Here is a 21,572-nt window from a genome sequence, read left to right on the forward strand (position 1 = left end):
AATAACATATTTAATTTTCTTTTCTTTTTTTAAATTGAGAGTGGGCCATAGCCCACCCTAAACACACTCTGAATCCGTCTCTGAGTTCAAGATAAGTTACAATGTGGTAAGTGACCTTAAAGTTTAAACCTAAATGGAGAATAAATCTTTTTGACCGCTAGCACTAAGCCAATCCCGTGAGGTTTATTGGGTGCTTGTTCTCTACTAGATTTACGAGTACCATCACTTGAGTTTTGGAAACTGCATGAAAACAGCCATCATAGCCAAATAAACCTTCAAGAACCATAACTCTTGATCTGTAAAATTGGAAGTCTATTTCAGGCTTCTTCATATTGGTTCGGTAAACGCGGATTCAGCTAATTACTACTCAACTAACTCAAAATAATCGGTGCGTAAAAATGCAAAATATCAACAAAATTTTGCATGAAACAGGGGACAAAATAAATAGAGGAAAACAGAGTAGCTCATTTTAATGCGAATCATACATCTAGCGAGCTCAGTTGTTTACTAATCAAGTTACATAATATTAGTGTTTATACATTAACCTTAAAAACAATAATCCAGTTACAAACTACTGCAAGAAAATCATTCAGCTGATATAACCAGAACTTAGAGACCCAACAACTCAAACCTTGGGCATTAGAAAAGCCCTCAGGACTAAAAAATCACGGTTATATTTGGGCCACGTCAGCTGGAGTGCACGTGGCTTTTTAGTAGCCGAGAGAATGAGATGATCTGACCCCACCAAAGCCAGACCATTGGCCCACAAGTTTAGCGAGTGTCGTTTGCAATTGCGATAGTCGGCGTTTGGTAATAACACGCCAATTAAAATAAATAAAAAAACCTCTTCCGTTTGTTCCCTGCTATTTTCTCCCAAGACGACGAACCGCCATTTCATCTGCATTGCCATGGCTTCAGGTACTGAAAATTATACCAAAAACTAAGATTCTTCTATTGGAATACCCTAATTAAACGTTAAATGATTGATTTCCCCAACTTTTTTCGCACTTTTAACCTTTCAATACTTTGAATCGTGAAATCGTTTCTTCGAAATAAATTCAATTCGTTTTAGTGCAGATTTCGCCTTGAAAGTTCCTGCCGAGCTGGAATCAGCTCGGTTGAAGACCGTACACTACTTCGTCACTAAGAGACCATGGCTCGGTACAATTATAGCTAGTGTATTCTGTTATCTTTAGTTCTCTTTCTTGTTTTTAGTTATTACATTTTTTTGTGCTTTATGAATCTTGTTATGGTATGCTATGCTCCTGATTCTCTAATTTTACCGCTTAATTCTATGTTGCCTTAGTTCTTACTATTTTGTTTCCGGTGATTCTGTTTTAGATCTTTATGGCGTTAATGTGAGGCCGGTTGCGCCTTTTGGAAGCGTAAGTAGAAAACCCTATATTGATTCGGCACTTATACACCGTTGCTTGCCTGATGAGCTCCTTTTTGAGGTATTGCATTTTAAGAATTCATTTATTCAGTTTCAATTATCGCTAATTTTACAAGTACATAACAATTGATACATAATGGTTTTTATTGAATTTGATTTGATGGATGTGTTTCTGTATTATATTTGTTTTACTACTTTCCATGGGTGAAGCCTTTCAGTTATTTTAAGCAGGTGAATAGGAATGATAAATATTCATGTACAGGTCTTTGCACGAATGAGTCCGTATGACATGGGAAGGGCATCTTGTGTCTGTCGAAAATGGAGGTACACAATTCGTAACCCTGTGTTTTGGCGTAATGCGTGCTTGAAGGCCTGGCAGGTAAACTTGTTAGTGGCTATGAACATTTCTTAGTTTATTATTTGTAAATTATTCAAAGCTGAAACTGGACCTCTTCTGTGAAGCTTGCTGGAGTGGTAGAAAACTATAAGTTATTGCAATCAAAATATGATGGTTCATGGAGGAAAATGTGGCTTTTAAGACCAAGGCTCCGTACTGATGGTAAAATCTTCTTACTTTATCTATTACAAAACTGAACAAAATGTATTTCTGTAGTCATGTACTCCGATTAACCTTTAATAAGTGAGCAATGTTTATTAGTCTCTTGTGATCCGTATTTTCAAGAAACTAATTTGCTTTCTTATCTCAGGTCTCTATGTTAGTAGGAACACATATATTCGTGCAGGAATTGCTGAGTGGAAGATTACCAATCCGGTTCACATAGTATGACTCTCAATTCTGTATCAATGGCCTCATAATTTTCCTTCTACAAATTTTGGAAGTAATTTCTTTTACTAATTAGTGTAGCCTGTGGTAAACCCAAAGAAGTTTTAAGAAATGAAAACTTCAAGCACTGAGAGAAAGTAAGATCTATCAGATTGAAAGTTATAGACCATTTTGTTCTACATTGAGCATAGTTTCTACTCCCATTTGTTTTGATTAGTGTGCTATCTGGTAGCAGCTTTAAGCATTTAAACTATAGAATATCATTGTTGCATATATCCTGATCTACATTCGTTTTCCCTTTTATTGGGCTGAATGTATAAGAATTTTTAAATGATGTGTAGATGGAGCATTGGTGTAAAATGTTACTCTATTTCATTGTGTTTTTTTTTGTCAGAGTTGCATAAGGCCAAAGGGAAATAGGTAATTGGGGGAGAAAAGAGTTTTGTTACATGATTATTCTTACTGATTTTTCTGTCTTGCAGGTATGCTACTTCCGATACTTGAGATTCTTTCCTTCTGGCAGATTTCTTTACAAGGTTTTAATCTAAACAAATAGTAACTGATGCAGTGTAGAAGAAATCTTGTTTGTTTTCTTTTTTTTTTTTCTTTTTAATCTGATTGCCTTGTTTTTTCTATCTTTATCTGCAATTGTTAGAATTCTTCTCAAAAGATCAAGGATGTGGTAAAATTCATGAATTTCCGTGCATCTAAAGCAGCAGACTCTGTTTTTGGTGGTCATTACACATTGTCTGATGACAAGGTTAGCTTATGCTATATGCTTGATTCCTGGCTAATATATATTTTGCAAATCTCAAATTTCCTTTTTTCAATTCTGCTTCCATTATCAGCTGACATTGATCTAATGCATGCTTTCAAGCAAACATTTTATCTTCCAGTTTATTTTCCATTGCTTGATTTGTCTCTTAAAAATGCTTATGGGTACTTATTGCAGGTGGAGGCTGCTGTTTTGTACCCTGGAATGCGTCCGACGGTGTTGCGAATCCGCTTAAGGTATTATATTGGCTGGGGCCTGAACATTCTGTCTTTTAAAAGTAGTTTTACAACATTTTGGAGATTACATTGTTTCCGAGGATCTTAAACCTGGGATGGATTTGCTCTTTTAGATTACGAGGAACAACTGCTGGGGCTAACAATCGGATGGATTTACTCTCACTTGTTACAAGTGGTGTAAGTGATAATGAGGTTGGTGGCCCTGATGAGGACATCCTTGGAGTGGTCGAAGGGTGGCAGGATGATGAAACTCACAACCCAGATGTGCCTGCAATCTCGCACAAGAGGGGTCTGACACCTTTTGTATTTGTTCCATTTGAAGAGGTATTGTATTTCACTTTGGATCTTACCCTCAAGCCTCAATCATTGTGGAAAATTTTTGCAGATTGCAATAAATTCCTGCTGCTTGATTCTTGAGCATTAATTAGTAAATTGACAATCATAATTTGAATTTTCATAGGCAATTGCATGAGTCAAGCTATATAGAATCCCCAAGGGGAGATCTGGTACCCCATGAAGCATAGTTTTCCCTTCACCTGTCATATGTGTAATTCAATGCTCTCATTCGTCTTTTTTCCTGGTTCTAATCCTCGTAGCAATTTATACCAAAGCTGATGATTTAGCCTAGAAGAGAGTGTACAATCTGGTATGGAAACTCACACAATAGGCAATTCTTGGAGTGTATGTGTGAAGTTCCATGTCAGAAATTAGCGACTTAGTGAAAAATTAATATGCATAGGCGACCTCAACCCAGTTGTTTATATGTTTGGAGGAATGTTGTATGGTTGAGGAATGGAAAAAAAGAGAGATTTTTGTTAATTAACCTATATAGCATAGTTATAAAAAGAAGAAGGAGGAAAAAAAAAAAAAAAGAAAAACCACTGATGTTTTAGATCCAAATACTATTTAGTGTATTACCAAATTTATTGTTGAGCCTTTGTTTTTTTCTGATATAGGTGGAAACATCAGTTTTGAATCTGCCCGTGGAAAAGATGGATTATTTTGTACCTGGGTGATACAGCCAGCAACCAAGCACCAATTACTGTAAATATGAAATGCATCCCGAAGTAGTTGGGTTATTGTATTGTATGTGTAGATGTAAAATGGTGATGTTGGGTTAATCAACATTTTGATTTTGAATGTTGTCGTCCGGAGAATAATGTGCGGGTGGCATTGTGTCCTTCTTGTTCTGCTGCTGCTGTTGCTTCTTAATCTTTGTAATCGAATATAAAATATTCACTGTTCCAATTCATTCATTGATGGATGAATTGTTGAGTGATTAGTTGGTANTTAAGAGTAATACATACGGGGACAGACAGATAGAGGGTTTTACTTACTGAGCATTATTTTGTGCTCACCCCATTATTTTTCCTTTGTGGATGCAGGATCTAGGTGTTGATGCAGTCGGAGGGGCGTCGGCAAGCGAGGAGCAATAGCTACACTGTTTCCCCTGTTTTGTCTTTTAAAATGACTTTTGTAAACAATACTCTTTGTGTATAAAAGACATATGACTTATAATGAAAAGAAAGTTTTTGGGCCCAAATTTTCTATTGTTATTATGCATGCATTGTATTAACTTTCAGTAGTTGTTACAATTAATTGGTAATTCATTTCAATCATTTTGATAAAAACCCCTGGCCCCCTTTTCTCTTCCATGCCACTTCTCATATGCTTGAATCAAAATTTTATTTTTGATTTTATTCTTGGTTCTTAAGGCTAAAGAGGATCTAGCAAATCCCTCTTTAGTTCCTTGGGGTTATCTTTGTGTGGGGTGGTTCAATCCTACCCTTGGATCGGTAGCGAAACCCATTCAGAGATAAATTAGAGGAGCCTCTAAACGTGCGTATGGTTTCTCAACTTTAAAACTGATTTCCTGCAGATTTGTATTTAATGTATAAACTGTTAAATTTGTGCCCTGATCTTGGTTCCAGGGAACGATCCATGTTGTTTATGTTTTTTATTTCCGCTGCCATGACTTGATTGTTTCCTAACATTATGTTGCCATGAGGAAGAGAAATTTGACAGTCTTGTTGATCATTTTGGTAAATTTTGAGGAGCCAGAACAATATAATGGGAATCAGGGAACTTTCTTTGTTTGACTACCTTTAATAAGATTTTATAGCATGTGCAGTGCAACAAGAAAATTTAAATGTTGCTTGAAATATAACGAACTTCTGTGTGTAGGAATTGACATGTTATTATCTATTATACACTTCTTTTTGCTTGATAAGAAACTGAGAGAAAGCTTATGTTGATTGAAAAAGGATTTTCAAATTAAAGAACAAGTTATCCACAACATATCTTTACATGTAGGATTTTGAAAAAATTCAAAATCTAGGGGAGCGATTCTGGTTAGGATTTGTCTTGTTTGGGATTTTTGTGGATGTTCCCGCTGTGTGTGGGGCTGGTTAGTTTTTGTTTGGAGTTGGCTGATGTGCAACTGGTGCTTGGACTGGTAGCAATTGGGGGGTTGGTGTGTGGTTGGTGTTAGTTTTGTCTTTTGCTGGGCTTTTGTTGGGTGTAGGGTCTGGCAACAACCAAGTTTCATGGATCAATATCCTACTAGAAAGAAAATTCCTAATTTGACAAGGATAAAAGGGGTATCATTGATAATTTCAAAGTTTAAGGGCCCATGTGATAAAATTTTCTTTTTGTCAATTTCTAATGGTTGTTTAATTTCCTGTCTTGGGATTTTTCTCTTTCAATGGAAGTTTATTGGTGGCTACTTCCATTTGAAGTTCAAGATTTTTTTTGTAATGGCTGCTCTTTTTACTGGTGTGTTTTGGGGTGTTGCTGTGGCACAACTGGTTGATTGGTTTCTATAGCTGCCGAGGTGCTTCCTTTTGTTGTGGTGTGTGCTGGTTGCTGCTGCATGTCTCTAAGGCTTGCTATGGTTGATATGTGTTGGTTTGTTGTGTCTCTTAGTGGGAGCTTGATTCCTTGCTCCCCTTGGTTTTTGTAATGCTGAGTTATTCTTTTTTCTTTTATGAGCAGCTCTTGCAATGTTTTCTATCCCTCAATTCGTATCATAACCATAAGATTATACAGAGATTTGGGAAGCTTTGTTCTCTCTCTAACTTTTCTTGAAGAAAACTCTACTTGTTTTCTTCTGGTTTGTGTTTAATTAATGAAATATTGTAGCTTGGACTTTAGAGTGTTTCTAACTTAAACTTAAGAAATTGTTCTTGACCAAGTAGTTGTGGGTGGAAAAATGGTTAAGATGCATTGGGTTTCTGTTATTAGATTGTTGCTAATTAAGTTCAGTTGTGTTGTAAAACTGTTATGGGGTGTTTTTTGTGGTATATTTTAGTGCAGGTGCAACATTATGTTTTCTTTGCTACTGTCTAGTGTTTTTGCTTGTTAGGCAGGATACATGAGCCTTTTTTTTTTTTTTTTTTTTGGATGAAATTTATTGATCCTTATTCTTTCTTGACTTTTGTTTCAGAACAATGACATTCTGAGTATGTGAGCATGCATATAACTTTCATGATTTGGAGGTTGAAAGTATGGTGAAACAAGAGTTTGAAAGGGAGGGATTGGATAACTTGCTAAAATTACAACATTTACCAAAGCATTGTGCACCAGTAATCGAGGCATTGGCTACCTCTTATGAGATAGAGACGTCTTGTTTTAGGCTAAATGACGATGTTTCCCTTCACTTAGGTTTAGAAGATGTCCTTTACATCACAGGGTTGCCTATAAAAGGAAGCCTATTTTAGGTTTGAAAAGTGATGGTGAAACATTTGTGAATAAATATTTTGCAGGAGCTCCTCATAAATTTTTCGTTAAGGTCAAGGGAATCTAGTTGAAAATTTTAAGACATATGGCAACCAGAAGGGATGGTGGTTTGGTTGATAGGGTTAGAGTAGCAGTTTTGTATATTCTAGACAACATTATAGTCGTTGATAGCTCTGGTTGCTATGCAACCCTTGCTACGCATCTTTTTTCGATGATATTCACAGTTTGGGTGAATACTCATGGGGTGAAATGCTCTTGGTTATTCTTTACAAGAGTTTAGCTAGATATGTGAGCTAAGGGGGAGCCAAATACCTCTCAGGTTGTTCATATGCTTTGATGGTAAGAAATTTTGTTTTTCTATTAACAATATTATAGGAATAAATGCTATTACATGTTTCAAATTTAACCACATCATTTTTCTTCTTTTCTGTTTTTTTTAGATTTGGGCACTAGAGCGCATTAATGTCTTGCATAGGGAAATTTTTGGGAGTGACAATATAGACATACCGATGGAGTTCCCCTTATCGACGAGGTGGTCTTCCCATTTGGAAAAGCCAATGAAGAGCATGTATTTGTCTGCAAAGACAAAGGAAGATGTTTTAAATTTGTTTTGACGAGTAATTGTCCAAGTCAAGGTTTTAAAACCCAACCCGAGGGGTGACCCATTCAGGCAACCGGGTCACGGGTTAACCGGTTTAACTGGTGGTTTAACCAATGGTTTGACAAGTTTAAAATCTAGCAAACACACCCCTAATAAATACCATCATACCCTATAGGTTTGAAATCTAGCAAACATAACCCCTAGCTGAATCAAATCGATGATCGACTAGAAGTGTAGTGACACACCAGGGAGGGTAGATCGGGTGATAGGGAGGACAAATCGGTAGCTAACAAGTTGAGGCATCGTCGGATAGTGGTAGATCAGTAGTGGAAGTCAAAAGATCGTGGTGGTTTTTTTTGGCGAGATGACTATGGATCTTCGTGAATGACGGCAAGGGAGCTTGGGAGAAGGTAGATTAGTGGCTAATGAGGCTTATCGATGTCAAAGAAGGCGCGATCGACGCTGGGAAATGGAAAAAAGATTATTGGATGATAAAACATTGCATGGCAGTGGGAGATGAAGCGTCATGGCCCTGGAGAAAGTCAGAAGGTGGTTTTCGACAACAAGGGAAGGTGGAAGGTCGCCGAAAAAGGGGAGGTAATCGCTGATTTGCATTTGGCTAGAGGGTGTGTTTGCTAGATTTCAAACCTTCAGGGATTGATGTGTATTAATCGGGGGTGTGTTTAATAGATTTTAAACTTGAAACAGTTGAAAGGGTAACCTAACCGAGAGAAGGCCCTGGGTCCTGGTCCAACCGGGTTCAACCGGCCGGGCTAGTCCAGGTTTTAAAACCATGGTACAAGTAATACCCATTTTTTTAGAGAACAAGTATATATATAATGTCATTTAATTTGAACAAAGAGTAAACAACATGTTCTCACCCAAGGTTTAGCTAAATGGCAAGTTCCCACTCCTAGTTTTATAAACTCCAAATCCCTATCCTTAAATTAACAAAAAAATATTTTTGTTTGGTGGTTTTTGGGTGGGTTTGTGGTTGTTTTTGGATGGATGGATTTGTGGCTGAGTTTATAGTGGTTTTTGGGTTGGATGGATTTGTAGCTGAGTTTGTGGTGGTTTTTGGGTGGGTTTGCAACTGGATTTGCGAGTGATTTGTTGATGGTTTTTGGGTGGGTTTGTGGCTGAATGTGTGAGTGATTTGGTGGTGGTTGTTTGGTGGTGGCAAGGCTTTTGGGTTTAGAGGGATTGCGATTGTAGTGGATGGGTGGAAAGATGGTGGGTGGTGGTGGTGACTTTAGGGGGTTTGGTTGTAATGGTGTTAAAAGGTGGTGGTGGGTGGTGGCGATGGTTGGATGGTGATGGTGATGGTGATTGGGTGGTGGTGTAATCAAAAGTAAGGGCAATATGATAATAGCATGACCAGACTTTAAATCAAGCTTAGAGAAGATGGTTGCCCTTGCTAACTCATCAATCGTTGGTATGGGGAATCTACCTGGTATGGTGATGCTATTGAGGGCCTCATAGTCAATGCAAAACCTCCAGCTTTCATCTTTCTTTTTAATTAATAAAACTAGGCTTGCAATAGGACTGATGCTAAATTGTATGATACCAGCTACTAACATTTCTCCCACCAACCTCTCAATCTCATTCTTCTGGAAATATGGGTATCTATATGACCCAATATTTGGGGGTTGAGCTCCCTTTCGGAGCACTATAGCATGATCATGTTGGCTATGGAAAGGTAGCCTAGTGACCTGATCAAAAAATTGGTTAAATTCCTCCAACACCAGTACTACCCTAGGTTCCATTGGTTCTCCTTTTTGCTCTGGTTTATACTATATGGAGCAAAATTCCACTAAATATCCAGCCCTTGCAATTTGTACAGTCCTAAGCATGGCTTTGAGGGACACGACAGTCTTCACCAGTGAAGGATCTCTTGCAATACCATGGAGTTTGAGGTGGATACCACTCGTTTTACTTCCACCTCAAACTCCATGGTTAGATTTTTCCAGTTAGAACACACATCTCCAAGTGAAATCAACTAGGCAATTTCCAATACTACATCAACTCCACCGAAATCAAATGGAAAAAATTCTTGTTTAACCTTAACCCCTTGAATCTCCAATTGTATCTCTCTACAAATTCCTTCCCCTCTTACTGTAACTCCATTACCCACCATCACACCAAATATCTTCCCCTTGTCTATACTTATTCCCAACTTGCGCACCAATTCGTGCGAAATGAAGTCCTGGGATGCCCCACTATCCACCAACATAATAACATCTTCTTCCCCAATTCGGCCTCTGATTTTAAGAGTTTTATCCAATGTAATTCCCACAATAGAGCTCATAGATAAAGCTAAGGGATTACCTTCTGTGATAGGCTCTTCGTCGGGGTCTGATGTTGGTTCTCCCTTTTCTGATTCTTCATTGTCCAATGCTAGAAGAATTTTCAGCAATTTGCTTTTACACTAGTGATTAGGCCCAAATTTCTCATCACATCTGAAGCACAATCCCCTTTCTCTCTTAACTGTATTTCCACCTCAGTTAGCCGTCGAAAATTCTCTCCTCAGAAGCTTGACGCCATGGTGTCAACTGATTTCTCTTTACGAATGAATGATCGATTGGGATATGTAAGACCTAGTTTTGGGTTGCAAGTTGGGTTAGACCACCAACTTGGGCGCAAAGTCTATGGGCTTAGGCTAAGCCAAGAGTAAGAATCCATTCGCCTAGCTTGGACTCTATTGATTTTGGTCTCGGCCTTTTCCATAATCCACTACTCTATGGGCCTGCTCCGTTAACTCAAATAACGTCTTGGGCTTTGATAAATGTAAAGAAGATACCCATCAGTATGTCTTCTCCTACCTCTCGCAAAGGAGCAGCGTGTGCTTCGAATTGTTCCTGGATTTCTGTTATAGTGCCAGTTTGCTTTAAGGCGACCAATGCCTCATAAGCTGTACCGTTGAAAGATGGTCGGAATCTGTCAATCAATGCTGACTTAAAGGTTTCCCAAATCAGTATCGACACTTGTGAGTCAACTGACTGATACTAATTTAATGCGTGACCCTCCGCATAGACAGCGACGACCTCCACTTAGACAGCGACGACCTCCACTTTTTCTTCCGCTTCACATCGGTTGATAACAAAATACCGATCAACCTTGAAGGTCCACCCATATGGATCATCCCCATTGAACACAGATAATTATAATTTCTTATTCCTCCTATCTTCTCTACCAATTTCTCCTCCCTTTGATCGATCATGAACTCCACTCTCTTCACTATTTGAATTTTCCATCATAGATACATTGCCCTTTTCATGGCTCTGGCTTTCCTCATTCTTGTCCCTTAAACTCATCCATTCCCAAAGTTCCAGAAGATACTCCTTAATTAACGGTTCCCAAATCCTCCTTCACAGATCCCATCTCCTTTTCCAGACCATCAATTCTATTCTCTATTTTTGTTTTAACCATACCTAACTTGGATCTGATGCCAATTTGATAAGAACTCCAATATAATCAGTAATTAAAATGAACCAAACACTCACAATCAAGCAAACACATCAGTTGGGAAATGATATGTAGAATAATGAGATGTATTATATTGATAAAAGAGTAACAAATATATACATTCAAGGAAAATAGTAATAAGCAAGAAAAGCAAACATAGTTACTAGCATTTTGAGGAGCTAGTGGCCTCCCAACAATATCCCCTTTAGAAAACAACTTAACCCCTTTCACAATATTGGTTCCTTTTTATGCACACTTGATTCCCCACTTATATTCTCTAATTCTAGGACGTGTGGATTATTCCTCTAACTAATTCTCATTGCTCTTCTTCCCAATAATGCCCCTTCTCCTCTTCTTTAGATACATCTTAGTAATGGGTGGTCTATCAAATTATTAATCACCTCTTATATATATATCAGCCATGATATTCTACATACGTGGGGTCAACAGCAATATTTAAAGATTGTGGACTCTCTTGTGCTTTTTCTTTCAGGTATTTCCCCTATTAGATAAGAACACGATTATATTTGTCTTGGTATGGTAGGAGAGTGGGAGATAAAAGGAAGGCTCTCTCTCTCTCTCTCTCTCTCTCTCTCTCTCTCTCATATATATATATATTAGCCATGATATTCTACATATGTGGGGTCAAAAACCAATATTTAAAGATCGTGGACTAAGAGAAATGTATGATATCTCTTGTGCTTTTTCTTTCAAGTATCTCCCCTATTAGATAAGAACACGATAATATTTGTCTTGGTATGATAGGAGAGTGGGAGATAAAAGGGAAGGCTCTCTTCATTTTCTGTTTATAGAAACTCGAGGTATGTCATCTTTAATTCTTTGATATAAATATTTTTTTTAAAGGACTACTACCCCTTACCTCTTGAGGTTCCAGTTAAGTAACTCACACCCCAAAAGTATGAAAAGTTACCTTAAGCTCCCCTCACATTTGAACAATTATCCAATACCTCCCCCTTTAGCTGTTAGTTTAGGGATTTATGTTAATTGGTGTATGTTTTTACCCCGTTACAAGAATGATTAATATCCAAAGTGAGAGGAGCTCAAGGCTAAATTTTCATACCTTTGGGATGTGAGAGATTAACACTAAAACCTTAGGAGGGGTGTCAAATGATAATCCTTTTATAAATGATGATCCAATTCCACTCACACTCTTGTTTATAAAGAAAAGATTGTTAAAGGAAGTATGGAATCCAAGGATCGACGTGGACTACAAATGTTATCATTTTAAATGGGCTGGGCTAAAGAAAGCAAAAGCCCAACTGGAAGATTATCAAGAACGACGCGAACCCAAACCATGAGATCGCATTATTTTTACATAGATTAAATCTTCTACTACACGTAGTAGCATGTCAGTGAGATAATACTACAAAGCTTCCAAACAGTAATATTAGGACCATTTATTCAAATATTATGGTGCATGCCTCCACCATTTTCAATCTTCATGAACTCCAAGTTTGTCTTTCCTTTGAGCTTACGGGAGAAGAAACTTTTGAAGTACTCTTCCGTCCCTATTCTTTTAAATAATGGTGGGTTTTCAGGATTTATCAGGCTTCTTGCAGGTCCAATCTCTGCATCAAACTTGGGGCCGACAAAAAAAGCAATTGATATCCTCTCTTCACCGAGTTTATTGATGCTCTGTGCTCGACGCTCTGGTGAAGTCCGTTGCTCATAATCTGTCTAGATTTATTCACCACATTAATAAAATTAAAATGTATAAGTTATTTACTACAACATAAACATATTAGTTTACATAAATGTAAACCTGGAAACTCCCAATTCTTTTTCTTTTTCTATTTAGGTATCTGAGTTATTCAAACTCACATTGGAGTCTGTCTAATCATCAGGTCTATAAAACGCCCTCCAAACCTAACAAACTAAGATAATTACATAAATATAGTAGATACCTCTCTTGCGATTCTGTTTCTTTTTATTAATTTTGAAATCAGATTCTTGAAACTATTCAAGTAAAAATTAAGTAGAGAAAGAATCCTGATCTTGAAACTATTATTTTTATGTCAGTATCATTTATACTGAAGAGAATACTATATGATATACATATTTAATTATTAATTTTCTCTTCTTCCTTTTCTATTTCTTTAATTTTTACTTTAAGAGAAACGAGAGAGAGGTTTGACAAACCTCTAGAATATCTCCCAAGTTTATTGCAAGAGCTTCAGGAAGGATGCTGACGGGAATCCAAACGCTATCCTTTTTAATGTGAAGACCATCAACTCCATTAAGTTGATTCAAAATAGTGATAACAGTAGCATCAGAGTGAGGTGCAAGACCCATAACCAGCTCTGGTTTTGAGCATGGAGGATAATAATTAAACCGCACTGATTGCATCCCATCTTCAAACAATTCTTCCATTTCTTTAATCTCCGTGTTCAGAGTCTTTCCTATCATTCCAAGAATTTTTCTGGAAAGATTTTGCATTTCCTGGAAGTAACACTCTAAAGTATTCCTGCATGTGCATGCACTATTAAATAAATAATAAATGCCAGATGGTAAAACCATTAAAATTTTACCAAAAAGAAATTAAAGACGTTATTTCTCTGAGATCCAAGAGAAGGATGGATGACCTTAAGAATGAAGGGAGCTCTGGGAAAAGGTGTGATTCTCTCATGCGAATAGGGTTAATTGTCATGTACAACTTATCCCCCCATTCAAGTTTTTCATCGGATCGGACGACGCTTCCATAACCTTGAAAGTCGTCAAGCCTTATTTTGTATTTCATTTTCTCTTCTAGAGGAAGATTAAAAAATTCTTGGATCTCAAATTTCAGCTTCTCCAGCAGTGAAGAGCTAACTCCATGGTTCACCAACTACATCATAGTAACACAAAACTTGGGTTCATGAAATTAAAATTAATCAACTACACGAACCTTCATAGTTCCACTAACGATTACTAACCTGAAAGATACCCCATTCTTTGCACGTCGATTCGAGCTTCGCTAGTTCAAACTCCGCCTGTTCCTTGGAAACAGTTGATGCGTGATTTTTACATCAACGAAATGCACGTGTGAAATGCTGAGCTGGCTCAGAAGACACACGTGAATGCAAGAAAAAGAGAGTAAATACAATTAGAAAAGCGTTTTAAAAGTGGTTCAGATGTTAAGGAAGCAAGTCCTACGTCCACTGTTATTTTATTAATGATAGGAGTCAGGTCGCATTAGCTGACCAACTTACAGATGATAGTACAAAGGAGTGAATGCTATAAATTATAGAGAGAGAGTAGTTAATCAGGAGTAAAAATGAGCGAATCCCTTGAAATAGAGAGGAGCTCTCGATTTATAGCGGGACATATTGAGCTAATGATTACTGAATCTGTGAGTTGGTGGGATTAAGTGTACAAATCCTTCTTTATGTCACATTGCCCACTTTTTAGAGTGATTTACGCGATTTAGAGCAGGGATTGGATACGTGGGATCACCACAGCTTCTGGCTGGTCTGGCACGCACCCACTATTCCAACAGAAGCAGGCTGCGGGCGTACCCATGTTCTGACTTTTGCACGCTAACTGGGCCTTACTTCAGCCCTTATATTTTTCAGGCATAACAAAAACCAAACGTTCCAAGTCAATAGTGGGGATTGCAGGGAAATAATCAGTGTTTTAAAACCCAACCCGGGGTGAAACCCGGCAAAGTTTCTGGGTCCCGGGTTGACCGGTTTAACCGGTTTGACCGCTGGTCAAACCAGTTGACAAAAACTTTTAAATTTATTCAAATACGCCCTTGAAAATTTTATTTAAGTCCCATGTGTTTGAACTTTATCAAACGCACCCCAAATACAAATCAACCGGCGACTGATTGGCGGCGGCGGCACTGCAGATGCAACCCCAATCATCCCTTGAGCTCATTTCCATTAAAATCTACCCAATATCTGGCTGAAATAGGTTCGATTTCGGCCAGATCTCACCGACGCCAGCGTTGGCATTCCAGGCCAGATCTCATCCATGCCGGTGTCGACAACCCTCCCCATCACCCAGAAAACACTCCCTTATTCCTCCTGACCAAAACCCAGCTCACCCCACCCCTGTTAGCCTTGCCAATCGCCGGCAAAATTCCATTGTTGCCGCTGCCATATTTATTAGATTTCCGGTCGATTTACTCACCGAAAATCAACGCCATCACCACCATTACATTCAGCGGCACTTAGTCTTCAAAAGCCCCAACCTTCCGGCCGTTGATTGTTCGCCGATCATCCTCCCAAATCTTAGGGTTTTGGGGTGAATCGGAAAAGTTAAACCTGGCCCGTTGAAGCCTCTGGGTCCCGGTTGAATTGGACGGGCCAGGCCGGGTTTTAAAACACTGGAAATAATGGTTTCCGTTTAAGAGTTTTGGAGGCTCTTGCTCTGGACGAAAGTAGCTATTTGGCACAGTGATATTAGGGTCTTTGATGAGTTCCTGCACACTAACTATGGAGAATTCAGAGTTCTCAAGTGGTGGTTGAGATGATGCCATATTGATCATCGCTTCAAGTAAAAACAATAGCATATACCTACCTCGAAATGGCATTAAGGGTATTTATATACACAGAAAAAGAAGGAAATTAATTAAACTTTTTGAAATTTTATGAATTATTTAATTAAGAACTGGGTAACTTCCTGGAAGCTACGAGAAATGAATTTTTAATAAAATCATGTGGAATGTGGATGCATTAACACTCAGGGCATGTGTTCTATCAATATGGAATTAAATATTAACACATGTCGCACAAGAGAGAAATCCTCTTAACATCCGAGCATACAGTGCATGTGCGATATATATTAACTTCAAATTATATCTTAATGTATTTAGGGTTGTACAAGTGATCAAATCCTCCTTACGTCCGAGTTTACAGGTTTTTAGTTTTTCCCACCCAGGGTTTGCCTTAATGATACTTTTCTACCCAAAGCCAATTCTGGCAGCGCCGTCATCACCATTTGAACCTCCGGTCTCTTCTTTACAATACCCCTCTCACTCTGGCACCTGATTTCTCGCCAATTGTTGGCCACCGCAGAGCTAAGCTTTCCTATTTTCAGTTGATTTTCGTTAGTAAATATTCAATCAATCACCACCATTCGATCTATCGGCCTCCGCTTTATAAAAATCCTATTACCCTGACTCATAGTAACTCGCCGAACGCTGGTTGAGAAAAAAAACTGTATTTTAGGTGTTAACAAATTATAAACTTTGGATGAAAAAGTGGTATTTGGAAACTTTTTAAGTGAAAGAAAGTCATTTACTCTTTAATTTATATGTAAGTCAATATTACGTAATTTTTTTTAACTATTAACACGTAATGCATATGAGGATAAATTTCTTGTATAGTTAGTTAGAAAAGAATCATTTCAGTTTTTCAGTTTTGTGCTCTCTGTTTCTTGAGCTTGTAGAAGAAGATTCTTCTTCATCCTTTCAATTGTTCTCTCTAGTTGTTACATGGTATCAGAGCCACTGACTTGCATCAATGGTGATTCCTCCTAAAACTTCCAATGAACTCAACAATTCAAACGAATTGTTGAATCAGTCAACAAATCGAACAACGTCAGCTCTAGATACCAGTTTACAAGTCATCAATCCCAAACTCACTTAAAGCAATTATCGTTTTTGGAGTTCTCAGGTGATATCCACTGTTGGTTCACACGAACTTGAGGATTATCTCCTCAGTAAGATTTCATGTCCCTCACCTCTTATCATTACTGATTCTAAAATTACTCAAGACCTAGGTCAAATTAGTGGAGAGGTTAAATCTAGTAATGTTTCAGTGAATGAGTAGTTGAATCCTGCCTATATAATGTGGAAAAGAACTGATAAGTTTCTAGTAAGTTGGCTCTTAGCGTCAATTTCAGAGATTATGTTTGGATATGTGTCAAAATGTAGGAGCTCTACTGAAATATGGTTTGCTTTAGAGAATGAATTCATTATTGACTCAAAGATAAGAGCATTACATTTCAAGAATCTTTTTCAAACCACACAAAAAGGAAATCTAAGTGTAGGTGATTATGTTAAAAAAATGAAAGAGATTGCTGAGAGTTTATCTGCTAGTGGACTGGTGATTGCTGATGAGGATCTATTACAATATGTTCTAGATGGACTAGGACTTGAATTTGATGCAGTTGTAGTGAATTTAACATCACGCATTGAGTCAAAATTTGATTCTGTCACACTGCAAGAGGCCCAATTTCTACTGCAGAAATATGAAATAAGACTTTAAAAGTTCAATGCAATAGATCTGTATAACTGTTCAGCACATACAACCTCTACTGGTACTTTAAATAGCTCACATGGTTCCACTAGTGATATAAATCGTGTTTCTAAAGTTGAGTTAGAAGGTCCTCAAACTGATAGAGTCTCTGGTCCACTGTATCCTGCTTCACCTACTCTGATGTCACTAGGAAATCCTCGGCTTCGTTTGGTTCACAATTGGGTGTTTTTGGGAAAAGTTTTCTGAAAAAAGTTAAAAAAAAGTTGAATTGGGCGGGTATTACGATGTAGGATTTATAAATTAATAAAATACCCCTTATATTTGTTTATTTACAAAACACCCCCTATAATAAAATCTTAAAAGTTAACAAAAACACCCCCAACCCAATGTCAAATACGGACAGCCGGCCACCACTGCCGGAGCGTGGCCGGGTTCACCGTATTGGCGCATGATCGGCTGGATCTTGCCGGTCGTGCGCCGATATGGCCTTTGCCGGCTAGATCCATGGTGGATCTGGCCGACAAAGGCCAGATCTACGGCCAGACGGCCAGATTTGGCCGTATTTTCTCGTCAATGACGGCCAACAAACGGTCGTCGTTGACCATCAACGACGACCGTTTGTTGGCCGTCGTTATAAACCCTTACAGCCAAAGATCTGGCCGTCAATGGCCAGATCTTTGGCCTTAGATCTGGTCTTTTTCGGCCAGATCTACCGTGGATCTAACCGGAAAAGGCTAGATCGGCGCACTACCAGCCAGATTCAGCCGTTAGTACGCCATCCTAACAGATTCCGGCCATTTTCCGGTAGTGGTGGCCGGAATCTGGTAAATATGAATTACTGGGGTGTTTTTGTAATTTTTAAAAAAATATTTAGGGGTATTTAATTAAATTATCAAATTTAAGGGGTTTAAAAAAAGTTAAATAATATTGGGAGTAGTATTCCCAAAAATCAAAGTTTTTGGGTATTTTACTGTTTAACTTTTTTGGGAATACTAAAAGTAGTATTCCCAATTGGCAACCAAACGAAGCCCTCATTATCCTCAATATCCTGTCTTAGCACCTCAACAGTTTGAACAACAATTTGGTCAAAATTTTGGTCAAAATTTTGGTCAAGCCCTATATCATAACAAGCCACCTGCCTTTGGAGGAATGTCACGTGGCAGGGGCAGAGGTCGAAATACTGGGAGAGGAAAATTGATTTGTCAGCTATATAATAAAGTAGGACATTCTGTTGGTCAGTGCTATCACAGATATAACTCTGCCTATAATGGCATGGTTCAATCCTCCATAGCTAACACATCACAACAACAGCCCTACTATAACAGTTTATATCTTCCACAACCCAATAGCCACTTCCACCATAATAATTCTCAGTATGATAGCACTGGACAACATACACCTGGTGCTCTGCAGTATAGTGGATCTAGAGGACTATCTCATTCTCAGCAGCGGTCTCATACTGCTCACTTTGGAACTCCATCGAAAAGATTCAATTCTGGTGTTGGGTTATCTGGCGATAATGCTACTATTAATGGTTTTGGTGTTCCTAGTCAATAGGTGCCTAGTCAAAGCCAAGCTCATTTTGTAAATGCTGGTTCTAGCCCTCATTTAAACTCAGCACTTGATTCACTTTATCACTCTCCAACACCTCCAGCACTGTCCTCTCCACAACCACAACAGTTTGCTCTTACCTCTTCACTTACACCTATTGATCCCATATGGACTCGGGGGCTACTGATCATGTTACATCAGACCTCAATCAACTGAATGTTAGCCGAAACTATTCTGGAAAGGATCAACTTCAAGTAGGCAGTGGTGAGTATCTCCATATTTCTCATACTGGTTATTCTACTATTCTATGTGCTTTTCATTCCAAGTGTTTACACCTTAAAAACATTCTATGTGTGCCTAAGATAACAGAAAACTTAGCATCTCTAAATTCACTAAAGACAACAATGTTATTTTTGTATTTGACTCTAACTGTTGTGTTGTTAAGGACATTACATATGAGCAATTTTACTGCAATGTGATCTTAAAGGTGGTTTGTACCAGCTGAATCCCTCATCTTCTCAGTCCTCACTTGTTCCTCATTTGACTACACCATCCTTTAATGTAGTTTCTGTAAATGCTTCTGCTCCTGCTCCTGCTTCACAAGGTCTTCCATATGAGTCAATAAATTGTAGAAACTCTTCTGTTTTAGCTGAGTCTAGCACCTCTTTTGTTTCAGCTGAACTTGGTCACTATGGTGCTTCTTTTGTGTCAGTTGAGTCTGATGTTCAGGGGCAATGTGCTCCTAATAAAATCTGTAATAATTTTGTTAGTTTCATTAAGTTTGAGTCTGATAATATCAATCAGTCTATGTCAAGAAACAAAACTGGTGATGTAGTCCATAATCATAATACTGATCAATGTCGCTTCTTTTTTAATAATAAAACTTCTTGTTCTGATAATTGTATTGCTCAACCACATACTTCTGCTAATGAGTGTTCTAATTCTCCTAATGTGTGTTCTGATTTTGCCAACATTAATGCTTTGTGTTCTGATTCTGCCAACATCAATACTTGCACATTTACTGCTAAAAATGATACTGCTCATGCATATGTCATTACTCCACATTGTTTGACAGCAAGTGTTAGTACTGATAGTTACTTACTTTGGCATAAAAGATTGGGCCATCCTCACTCACAAGTTCAACATCATATTCTCACTAATTTACATATTAAGTTTCCTTCAAAGATGAACACTTCAGCTAGTTCTCCTGATACTTTTTGTGATGCTTGCAAGTTAGGAAAGTTACACCACACAACTTTTCCAGTTTCACATTCTCATGCCTCAACACCCTTAGAGTTGGTGCATAGTGATGTTTGGGGTCCTGCCCCCTTCACATCTATTGAAGGCTTTAAATACTATGTTCAATTTCTAGATGATTATATCGGGTTTACATGGTTGTTTCCTCTTAAAACCAAAGTTGAAGTTAGGTCAGTTTTTATAAAATTTCAACACTTAGTTGAGAGGCAGTTTGGGTATAAGCTTAAAAGCCTACAGTCTGACCATGGAGTAGAATATAAAGCTCTCCTACCTTATCTAGTTGATCAAGGCATACAAATTAGACACTCTTGTGCCTATATTCACCAACAAAATGGTAGAAGTGAGAGGAAACATAGGCACATTGTAGAATCTGGATTAACATTGCTTGCTCATGCATCCATGCCCCTTTAATATTAGTGGCTAGCCTTTGAAACTGTTGTATATCTGATAAATAGAATGCCTACTGTCACTATTTGTAATTTGTCACCTTATCAAATGTTATTTAACAAGGTTCCTATTTATGATGGTTTAAAGGTTTTTGGATGCACTTATTTTCCTAACATAAGGACCTACAATAAACATAAATTTGATTTTCATACCGTTAAGAGTGTGTTTATAGGGTATAGTTTGATTCATAAGGGGTACAAATGTCTAACTCCTAATGGTAAGATTGTTATTACTCCTAGTGTTCAATTCAATGAATGTGAATTCCCTTTTGCTGTTAATTCTTTGTTTCAGCCCTCTTTAGTTCAGCCTTCTAACTTTACACCCTCTAGTCAAGTTCCTAATACTGACACTTCCACCAATTCTGAAACTTCCACAAATTCACACACATCTTTTCTTCCTTTTTGGTCTGTCCCTTATTCTGTGCAGTCTCCAGCAGCCACTGATCCTTCTGTAGCAAAAATTTCCACTGATCTTTCTGCAGTAAAAATTGCTCCTAACAATCATGTTTCAGATGATATAACAGTTGGTAAGAATTCCTCTCCTCTCAACTCTTCATCTTTTAATCCAAATGTAAGTTCTCCTTTACTACTTGCTTCCATTAACTGTACTACTCCATCCTCACCGAGTGTTACACCAATATCTACAAATAACTCTCCTGATCAATGTTCCTTACCCTGTAACAATTTTGGTTGCTCTTCCGAAACCATTACTGTTCCTAATCCAATCTTAGAAGCTGCTGCTCTTACAAGATTTACAGATTGCTCCCTCTCACCATGTCTACTTGTAGTTGATCTTACTTCCTCATAGTTTGCTGCTGGTTCAGTTGGTTCAAGTCTAGGTATATATACTGCAGTTTCCTGTCCTACTACCTCTACAGCTGTCAACATACACCCTATGATTACCAGATCTAAATAAGCTTCTCAAACCTGTTATTCACCTGATTTTCAAGATAACTATCATTTAGCCTTTGTTGCTGAAGAATTAGAGTCCACTAAATTGGTTGAAGCTGAACCTACAACAGTTTCTAAAGCTATTAAAAGTACTAAGCGGAAGGCTGCTATGCAGTCTGAATTTGGTGCACTTGTTTGCAATAATACGTAGACTCTTGTGCCATCTTCT

At 38.0% G+C, this 21,572-nt stretch overlaps 1 protein-coding gene and 1 pseudogene across 2 annotated transcripts; one reads left to right on the forward strand and one right to left on the reverse strand.

Moving 5' to 3' along the window:
- The first annotated feature begins 892 nt into the window (after window positions 1-892).
- Window positions 893-4,335, forward strand: LOC116120619 (F-box protein 7-like). Of its 2 annotated transcripts, none has more exons than XM_031406583.1 (11): window positions 893-918; window positions 1,078-1,161; window positions 1,342-1,454; window positions 1,656-1,772; window positions 1,856-1,952; window positions 2,101-2,174; window positions 2,660-2,713; window positions 2,833-2,937; window positions 3,130-3,188; window positions 3,302-3,512; window positions 4,145-4,335. In XM_031406583.1, exons 1-11 carry the CDS (start codon window positions 909-911, stop codon window positions 4,202-4,204), a joined length of 984 nt encoding a protein of 327 aa, XP_031262443.1. In that variant the 5' UTR covers window positions 893-908; the 3' UTR covers window positions 4,205-4,335. The 2 variants fall into 2 exon arrangements, with proteins under 2 accessions (XP_031262443.1, XP_031262444.1); XM_031406584.1 differs by lacking the exon at window positions 4,145-4,335 and adding an exon at window positions 3,649-3,674.
- A 5,191-nt stretch (window positions 4,336-9,526) lies between these two features.
- LOC116120539 lies at window positions 9,527-15,487 on the reverse strand (annotated as a pseudogene).
- Between the last annotated feature and the right edge of the window lie 6,085 nt (window positions 15,488-21,572).

Source organism: Pistacia vera, unplaced genomic scaffold (assembly GCF_008641045.1).
Source record: "Pistacia vera cultivar Batoury unplaced genomic scaffold, PisVer_v2 Contig94, whole genome shotgun sequence".
Taxonomy (NCBI): Eukaryota; Viridiplantae; Streptophyta; class Magnoliopsida; order Sapindales; family Anacardiaceae; genus Pistacia; species Pistacia vera.